This window comes from Poromitra crassiceps, assembly GCF_964638095.1.
Source record: "Poromitra crassiceps genome assembly, chromosome: 7".
Lineage (NCBI taxonomy): Eukaryota > Metazoa > Chordata > Actinopteri > Beryciformes > Melamphaidae > Poromitra > Poromitra crassiceps.
The window spans coordinates 30,860,761-30,871,002 of record NC_139628.1 but is presented as its reverse complement, the minus strand read 5'-3'; the positions used below and the strand labels follow the sequence as shown (position 1 = coordinate 30,871,002).

Here is a 10,242-nt window from a genome sequence, read left to right as displayed (position 1 = left end):
ACGAACACTGAATACAAATAAGCAGAACCTTTTAACTGTAACAACACACTGTTTTTATTTCTCATAACTATTCAGCTTAACTTTTCTTCAAACATCAACATAATAAACAAAATAAGACTTTTGCCTACTAGTGCAACTTGAGAAGAGGCTAATACGAACAATAGTGCAATCAGAATAAACTGGCAAAAAAAAACTAAAAAAAAAAAAAAAAAAAATTTTTTTTTTTTTTTTTTTTTTTTTTTTAGGTTTTTTCGGTTTGCACGTGATCAAACCGGTTTGGGCTCGTATACCGAACCGAACCGGTAAAACCGGAAATCGACCCATGCCTAGTCTGTGGTAAAGGTTTTGGTCATAAACAACACTTGACAACACACATGAGAATCCACACAGGAGATAAACCATTTAAATGCTCAGTCTGTGGTAAAGGTTTTGGTCAGAAAAAACACTTGACAAAACACATGATAATCCACACAGGAGATAAACCATTTAAATGCTCAGTCTGTGGTAAAGGTTTTGGTGAGAAAGGAAACTTGACAAGACACATGATAGTCCACACAGGAGATAAACCATTTAAATGCTCAGTCTGTGGTAAAGGTTTTGGTAAGAAAGGAAACTTGACAAGACACATGATAGTCCACACAGGAGATAAACCATTTAAATGCTCAGTCTGTGGTAAAGGTTTTGGTGAGAAAGGAAAATTGACAAAACACATGAGAATCCACACAGGAGAGGTCACTTAATATTGCGCTGGACAATATTTTATTATTATCATTGTCTATCAATGGAAACATATTGTCAGACCATTGATCGAGTGATTGTCACAACAATTCTGTTCTAAATGAATGATCAAATGCAAATCATTGTTGTCTCAAAATGAGATGAAACAAATGGGGGAATATTATTTGAAAATCACATGTATGTTTGTTTGTATCTTATATTATCCTGCATTTCAATTGTCTTCCATATACCAGTGTCATTTTCCTTGAATTAAACATGACTAAAAGCTGTTGTCATGGGTTTCACAGCCAACAAATGTAAAAAAAAATCACAAGTTAGTTTTTTGCACTCCCAAGCAAAACAAGGAAGCGGTTGAGAAGAAAAATTTGGATTTAGGCTGTAACAAAGAACGTATATAGATAAGAGAAGAGTAGAGCTATGCGTCCGCCATGTTGGCCCCTAAGGAGACTATAGTGAAACCTGTCTGTCGATGGTAAAAACAGCATCCAGTAAAACTATTTACTTATTTGTTTGTTTATTTATTTATTCAATCTATGAATGAATCAAAGCAGAAACATGTAGGCTAAAACATGTTAACATTAATTCTGAATTAAAAAATGTAAATAACAAATAGCACTTTGAAATCATGGGTTCAGATTTACAAATTTAATTTAATGTTGACGCAAGGCTGATTTTACATGCCAAGATGGTGCTGTGAGCCACTGAGTCTCACCAGGTCATCATTTCTGTCAGAGCTTTCAGTCTTCACTTGAGAAGTTCTTCAAAGTCTAAGCTTTCACTGAGGCTCAAACCCAAAACCTCCAAATTGTGGTGTGGCCATAGGTGTCATTTACAATGGGGACATGTCTCCACCATACCATAGGCTCAAAACACAGCATCATGACCAGCTGAATGAGGTCAGATAGACTCAAAACACAGCATCATGACCAGCTGAATGAGGTCAGATAGACTCAAAACACAGCATCATGACCAGCTGAATGAGGTCAGATAGACTCAGTCACAACACAGCATCATGACGAGCTGAATGAGGTCAGATAGGCTCAAAACACAGCACCATGACCAGCTAAATGAGGTCAGATAGGCTCAAAACAGTCAAGTAAAGTCAAATTTTATTTATATAGCACCTTTCATACACAAAGGCAATTCAAGGTGCTTTACAAAAAAATAATCGAAAAAACAAGCAGCAAAGCAATGCACATATAAAAAACACATAAAAAACACAGCCGACAGTTTTAGTTAAAATATATACTCAAATTAACAAACATGAAACATTATTTCTGTTTTAAATAAGTTACAAGGCATTCTTCAGTATTATTATTACATGTACAGTCCATTTGTTGGAAATGTACAGGAAAAAAAATTAAAAATTTCAGGCCGAGAGAGGCAGTAGTTTAGTAGCAGTTAAAAGCAAGAGTAAACATAAAGGTCTTTAGCTTGGATTTAAAAATAGGCAGAGTAGGGGCAGATCTAATGTGTTCAGGGAGTTTGTTCCAGTTATGAGAGGCATAGTGGGAGAACGCGGCTTCACCATGTTTTGATTTGGTCCTCGGGACAATTAGTAGACCAGTGCCTGAAGATCTCAGGGATCTGGATGGTTCATAGTGTAGAAGCATTTCAGAGATGTAGTGTGGGCCTGACCCGTTGAGAGATTTGTAAACTATTAGCAGAATTTTAAAGTCTATTCTAAGATTTACTGGCAGCCAATGCAGGGATTTGAGAACTGGTGTAATGTGTTCAGCTTTCTTGGTTCTTGTTAGAACTCTAGCAGCCGCATTCTGAATGAGCTGTAGTTGTTTAATAGCTTTTTTGGGAAGACCATTGAAAAGACTGTTGCAGTAGTCTAGCCTGCTAGAAATGAAAGCATGAATTAGTTTTTCAAGATCTTGTTTGGACATATAGCCTCTAATCCTTGCTATATTTTTTAGATGATAGAAGGCAGATTTTCTTATAAGCTTGATGTGGGAGTTGAAATTTAGATCAGAGTCAATAATAATGCCAAGATTTTTTACCTGGTCCTTTGGCTTCAAAGATAGGGATTCGAGGTGAGCAGTAACTTTGAGCCTATCTTCTTTTTTGCCGAAGACAATTATCTCTGTTTTGTCTTTATTAAGTTGGAGAAAATTCTGGCACATCCAATCATTAATTTGCGCGAGGCACTGACACAGTGTCTCTATGGGGGCATAGTCATCCGATGAGAGGGCTATGTAGAGTTGGGTGTCATCTGCATAGCTATGATAAGCTATTTTGTTTTTTTGCATAATTAGGCCCAGAGAGAGCATATAAAGGTTAAACAGGACAGGACCTAAAATTGATCCTTGGGGTACCCCACATGTCATTTTGGTTTGGTCAGATGTGTAGTTGCCAATGGAGACAAAGTAGTTCCTGTCTTGCAGATAAGATCTGAACCACTCTAGGACCGTGCCGGAAAGCCCGACCCAGTTTTCCAGTCTGTCCAATAGAATTTCGTGGTCAACCGTATCAAAGGCAGCGCTGAGGTCTAGTAACACTAAGATTGAGATTTTACCTGAATCAGTGTTCATTCGGATGTCATTTATAACTCTGATAAGCGCAGTTTCGGTGCTATGATGGGGTCGGAAGCCTGATTGGAAAGGATCTAGGAGGTCATTGGAGGATAGAAAGGTATTGAGTTGTTGGTAGACAGTTTTTTCGAGTATTTTGCTAATAAAGGGAAGATTTGATATTGGTCTGTAATTGCTGATTATAGAGGGGTCGAGGCTACGCTTCTTTAGCAAGGGCTTAACAACTGCAGTTTTTAGAGATTTTGGAAAAATGCCTGTAAGAAGAGAGGTATTAATTATCTTCAGTATGTCGGTCGCCAGGCAACTGTAGACATTTTTTAGAAAGCTTGTTGGCAGGGTGTCTAGGCAACACGATGAGGATTTAAGGCCTCGTATCGTTTCTTCTAGTTTCTTGTGGTCAATGACATTGAACTGAGTCATGTTAATTAAGCACCTATTCTGTGGGTGCGGCGGAGCCACATTTGTTCTTGATGTGGAAATAGTTCATGACAGCATCATGACCAGCTGAATGAGGGTTCTGCATCACTCGTTCAGCTCTTGGGAAGAGACATAACTTAGCTCTGCATACATTCTAGTTTTTCTGTGGACCTGCAAGAGACTTTTGCAGAATCCTAGATGCATGATTTCAATTGGGTGTTTGTACCATTGGATCTGTTTTTGTATAGAGCAAGAGGCACTCTACCTGCATTATGCTCTTTAATGGGCATATAGCAGGAACTGAAATGAGGCTTGCAACCGGACAGGAAATGTACTCGACTGTGATGTACCTTGCGTTTCTCTATCCATTTCATTGGTTGATTGTGTAGTTTTTATATTCTTTGGGATAACTGACCAAACATGACATCACGGTGAGATATTTCCAGCTCAGTTATAATGGAGTTTAATAGGAGAAGCATTTTCAACTACCTCAAATGGTGTCACTCCCTCAGAATCAAACATCAATCAAATCAAAGAGCAACACCAAAAAACTTCTCTGGAGGATGTAGGGCAGGGATACTCAACTTGCTTTGCCGGGGGGCCACTTTTGTGAAATGATAGGAGGCCAGGGGCCAGTTAATAAACAAACAATATACATTTTCCCGTAGCGGATTGTAGGTTTTTGGGGTGTCAGCCGGAGTTTAGTCTGACAATGTTGTGCACACTGGATAGTTAGTTAGGTTAAGTTAGTTACAATTTAGCAGCTAAATTATAGATTATTGAAAGACATTCCATATTGCAGACTGAAATGCTATAACAGAAGTGGAGTATTGGCCAGAATGACATGAACATTTGGACACTTATTCAGCGGGTATCTTGCATGTTGCGTTCAGGTCGCGCTGTAACTTTTTTGCAATTCCATGGCGGGCCACACAGGGGGCGCCCACGGGCCGCATGTGGCCCGCAGGCCGCAAGTTGAGTATCACTGATGTAGGGCATTCTGGGAAATGTAGGAAATCACTAAGTGAAGTTTAGTAGATGAGGCAGGCTGAGGGGGAAAAGTGGGTAACACAAAAACAGCATAAAATAATTGAATTGAACATCACAGAATGACAAAAAAAAATTAACCTTTATTTAACCAGATAAAAGCTTGAGATCAAATAACTCTTTTTCGAGCAACACCTGGCCAAAAATGGCAGCATAAAAACAAGAAAATAGAAAGAAAAAAAAACGGATAATAAAAACACAGATGGACAAAACATCAGGATGGACAGTGAAGACAAAAGTAGGGAGGGAAATAAAATGGAGCAAGCAGTAGCCAAATTTGGCAACGTAAGAGTATCTGAGGGTGGAATTTTCCTTCAATTCTACTCTATTTAATTAAATTTTGCAGATTAATATTGAAGACATTTGTTCATTAGTGGGAATCCACAAGTCGACCTATAGTGACCTATTGACTCTGTTATGTGTAATATACCCACATTTGTTGATTCTCAAATTAAAGCAGCAGTGGAAACATTACTTCTTACATCAAAGACACAAGTCACATGGTTTCTTTAATTGAAGCTATTGATCATGTAGCAGAACATGTGATGTTGGTCAGTTTTGACGTGGAAAGTTTATATTCTAATGTTCCACACATTGGGGGATTAGACACACTTGAACACACCTTAGGCAAGAGCACAGATCCTAACATAAAGTCTTCTAAAAAGTGTATTGTGAATCTGGCTGAGCTGGTACTTTCACATAATTACTTTAGATTTGAAGATGATTTCTTTCTTACAAATTAAAGGTACTGCTATGGGTTCTCCCATGGCTCCTAATTTAGCCAACTTGTATGTAGGAGAGTTTGAAGAAGCAGCGGGCCTCAGCGTTCATCCCCCTTTTTTGAAATGTCTTCTTGTGGAAACGCTTCATTCATGATGTACTGGTCATTTGGGGAGGCACGGCTGAACAACCGAATTAATTTCACATCCTGCTAAATGAGTTGTCTTCTCACCTAAAGTTCACTATGCAGTTTGATGAGAATAAAATACATGTTCTTGATCTATTGATCATAAAGGAAGGTAACAAGCTGTATAGGGATCTGTACACTAAGCCGACAGACCGCAATACATTATTGACAGCTGACAGCCACCACCCTCTACCTTTGGAAAAGAGCTTGCCATATGTCAATTATGTCACGTGAAACACATCTGCACTAAATACACTGACTTTGAGCGTAATGTTTCCAAAATTATGTTGAAATTTGAAACAAGGGGTTATAAAAAGAAGACTCTTGAAGAGGCTAAATCAAAAATTTCTCAAAACCCCCCCAAAAGAAATCCAATGTAATTGTTTTCAGCACTAACTACACCAAGTGTGCTGAACAATTTAAAGAAGTTCTTATGAAGCATTGGCATATATTGAATTCTGATAAGTACATTGGACACTTATAAGAGCCCCCTCTTGTGGTTTTTAAACTAGGCCGCAATTTAAGTGATATGTGCACTGCCTCAGATCTTCCTCCTACTCCTACTTCTTCCCAAACTCTCTTAACTCCTATTCCTAATGGCTATAATAACTATAAATGTGGGCGCATGTGTGCGGTGGCCACAGCACCATGAAAAGCCAATATTTTCGACAGCCACATTTGGGCGAAAGATGATGCCCGTTAGAGTCGTCATCTCATGAACTACAAAGGGAGTGATGTATTTCCTGGTTTGCTCTTGTGGAAAAGGATACGTGGGCCAAACAAAACGTCAACTTAAACAAAGAGTTGCAGAGCATCGCACTGCCATTAGACGCAAAGATGAAACCTCCCCTGTTATCCAGGGATTGAAAAAGTATCTCTTTCTTGGAAAAGAGGAGATCTGGAACGCAGCCTAAGACAAAGGGAAGTGTACTGGATGTATGAATGAAATACACTCTCCCCTTATGGTCTACATACGGATTATCGTCTCAGGTCGTTCATTTTGAATGATTGCTATTCAAATGCTGTGGCAATATTGAGACAACTGTTGCCTAAATGTGTCACACTTTAGGTGCCTTGATTGGCACTAGATTCAATTGATTAATTATAAGTTAATGTTATTGCACTTTATTTCTGAAGTATTTTTTTTCCTCAATATTTTCTGATTAATAGAGACTGTGTTGAAACAACTGAAAATCTGTAAATGATTTTGGTATATTGTTTTAAATGTGAATTGTATTGTCTGTCTCACCTGCAACTGATTTCAGTAGGTGTGCCCTATAAAAAGGGTCACACCTACTCACGTCGACTTGTATGACCCTGACGAAGGCATATTCTGCCCAAACATGTTGGTGTGGTTTTAAACACAGCAGAGGATAATGTTTGAGTGTGCGACTTTCCTTCTTTATATGAATCCACAAGTCACCATCAACAGTCACTCAAAACATGAGTTTTCCGCCCTGCTTGCAACATTACAGCATTGAGCCTTCATAGAAACACAAACTCTTACAACGAGCAAATGAGACCAGTTCAATGGAAAGGAGAAAGTCCTCAAGATAAGGGGAAAAAAAAAGAGAAATAGAACGTTGTAGGAAAATGTATCCATGGCATGCAGAGCCGTGGATACACACTACAATATGTTCAACAAATTCGAGCTACTAAGGTTGACAAACACAAAATTAAAAAAAATTATGTTTTTGCTTTTCTGAGCGACTTTTTGTACTTAATTATTTGAAGAATTCTGACAGTGTGCTGCTCACACTAGTGGAGGCTGGTTGGGAATGAGGCCTTACTTAAGCTAAACTCCTCAAAAAATGTTCGGAAATGTTATTTCGATCGACTATTTCTCCCCTTTAATAATACCAATTGGTATTGTATTTTATACCGTTGGAAAGCCTGATTAGTCACCTTTACAACAGGGTACAACTTGTAAGGATCATGCATTCATGGAATGAGCAACACAGCTAACCGTGTGGGTAGCGCCCCAAAACAATGTGCCAAAATCCCCTGCAATATTCTTCTGTTGGTATTCACTCTTGTTTTGAGCTGGCAGGTGTGTGCCAGTCACAGGTGTGTGACTGGCACCTGATTGGCGCCTAATTTGCGGGGCCAATGTGTAAAACTGTTGTGGCTGTGTATGGATCTTCCACACGCTACTGAGGTCCCTGACAGTGTCAAATGAATAAAGTGTAAAAATGGCCAATATGTGTTGTTTTTTCCTTATTACTGTGGGAGAGTGCAATCATCCAATCCACCAAGCAACTCAAAACAAGAGTGAATACCAACAGAAGAATATTGCAGGGGATTTTGGCAAATTCTTTGGGGGCGATACCCACACGTTTAGCTGTGTTGCTCATTCCACGAATGCACGATCCTTACAAGGTGTTACACCGTTGTAAAGGTGACTAATCAGGCTTTCCAACGATATAAAATACAATAGCAATTGGTATCATTAAAGGGGAGAAATAATCGATCGAAATAACATTTCCGAACCTTTTTTGAGGAGTTTATAAAGGAATCGCAGGAGACACTTTCCCCTCGTCGGATCGAGGTAAAGTCGAATTTGCCACTTTTGATTGTTTCAGCTTAGGTGCCAGATGGGTGGCGTTTGTTTTGTCACATATTTAAAGACTATGCCTGCCAGAAAGTTTCGACGATCACGAGACATCATTTGGAAAGTCAACTTATTATTTTCTGTGATGATCACCAACTTACCTGACTGACACTTTCTGGATGAATATGGTAAACTGATACGCCAAGCAGGTGGAAATGAAAGCCAAGAAATATTTGCAAATACTATTTGGCCCCAGGTCTGCATCATCACTCAACATCTGCCATCTCCATTCTGGTCCCTAACTTGACAATGTTTACAAAAACACAGACAACTCATCTCTTGGAACAGGTACACAAAGTGCCATTTCAATTTTAAATGTTAACATCCCCCTTCGTTTTCTCTACCTAAATGGTCAAAATTGAGTATAGGAGCAATAGAAGTAAGCTGATCCCAAGTTCAAACTAGAGAATCTGTATAATGGTCCCCATCAGAAAGCGAGGCAAGCCCCAAGATAAGTTTTTGAACCCAAAGCGGAGAGCAACTGCTGTTGTCCGGTCCGACGCACAGATCCGGCCCTTCCGTTTTGTCTCCAGTAATCAGTCATGTCGACCCAAATGTTCAGACTGAAGAGAGCACTGACTAGACACTTGTGTGGCAAGTCTTTCCCAGTATCCTTATTAGTACTTATGGATAAGACTAGGAGTAATGGAGCTGATCCCTGGTCAGTCATACAGTGAAACTTCACCTATGGGTCAATACAAAGTCCGCCATTTTGGTTCCACCGTCCAATCCTACACAGCCATGTCAATCCAGAGTTTTGGCGGGGAAGACGTTACTTCACCGGCGCGGGGTCTCTTCGTTGCTCAAATCGGTGCCAACCATTCGTTGCACAAATCAGTAGCATCCGCCGCCATTTTGGCTCAAATATATCATCTTCGTCGGGTAAAGTACCATTTTGGCTCCATTGCTTGATCACGTCAACACAGCGTCCGCCCCCAACCCGCCATTTTGGCTCTGATTATATTGCGTTAGTCAGGCATGTCGATGCAGAGTTTAGGCGGGGGAACAAAGTACTTCCCGGGACTCTGTGTGATCACCACGCCGGTCTTCTTGTGGAACATGGGGGCGATCTTGGGGGGCGGCTCGGGGACGGGCAGATCCTCGGCCGCCTCGGGGTCCTCGCTGCGCTGGAGGTCGTAGGAGACGTTGCCGTACTCTCGCAGGAAGGGGAGGAGCTCCAACAGGAAGTGGCAGAAGTCCTTGCGGATGCCAAACCACCCTAGAGGGAGGATGAAGGAAAGAGAGAGTTTTTACAGAACATGAATGTATATAATCAGAATGGGTATAAACACAGTACAAGTATAGAGAGCCAAAGTGAAACGTCACTTCCTGCTTTCTCCCTGTACCAGCGCTGCGAAAAATATGAATGGCGGTGGACGGAGAATAAGGTTACTTTTTTGATCCCGTTTGAATTGTGCCACGGGGTGCCAACGCTAATTTTGTCAATTTAAAACGTAACTTTGCATGTCAAGAAAGTCGCAGTTTGTCGCCAAACTGTTGCACTAGAAGTTATCAATCAGAAAGACTACATGCACTGCCGCCTAAGTGATGTCACTTTCTCTACCGGCAAAGCTGAAGACCGGCGACATGCTACGAGCTTCCACGAGCTATGTAGTTTCTATACGAAACTAACCCCTACGTTTCAGTTTGACGACAAACACTGACTCTCTTGACATGCAAAGTTACGTTTTAACTTGACAAAATTAGCGTTGGCACCCCGTGGCACAATTCAAACGGGATCAAAAAAGTAACCTTATTCTCCATGCACCGCCAGTCATATTTTTCGCAGCGCTGGTACAGGGAGAAAGCAGGAAGTGACGTTTCACTTTGGCTCTCTATACAGTACTCTACATTCTGAGCTGAAGAATTGCTGCAGTACAACAGTGCCTTAAAGAAACAGGCCAACCTTTTGGGAGATTCGCCTATTTGCCATATCGCCCATACAGAAACAAGATGAACAATGTCTTTACCGTCACTCTGCA

The 10,242-nt window shown here is 40.3% G+C and overlaps 1 protein-coding gene across 1 annotated transcript in view; it reads right to left on the bottom strand.

Moving 5' to 3' along the window:
- Positions 1 to 4,880: 4,880 nt before the first annotated feature.
- tmem185 (transmembrane protein 185) overlaps positions 4,881 to 10,242 on the bottom strand; it is a 22,047-nt gene continuing 16,685 nt past the window's right edge. Inside the window, exon 7 of the mRNA XM_083639773.1 lies at positions 4,881 to 9,479. Coding sequence (XP_083495899.1) covers positions 9,229 to 9,479 — 251 coding nt within the window. The 3' untranslated portion in view covers positions 4,881 to 9,228. The remainder of the gene's footprint in view (positions 9,480 to 10,242) is intronic.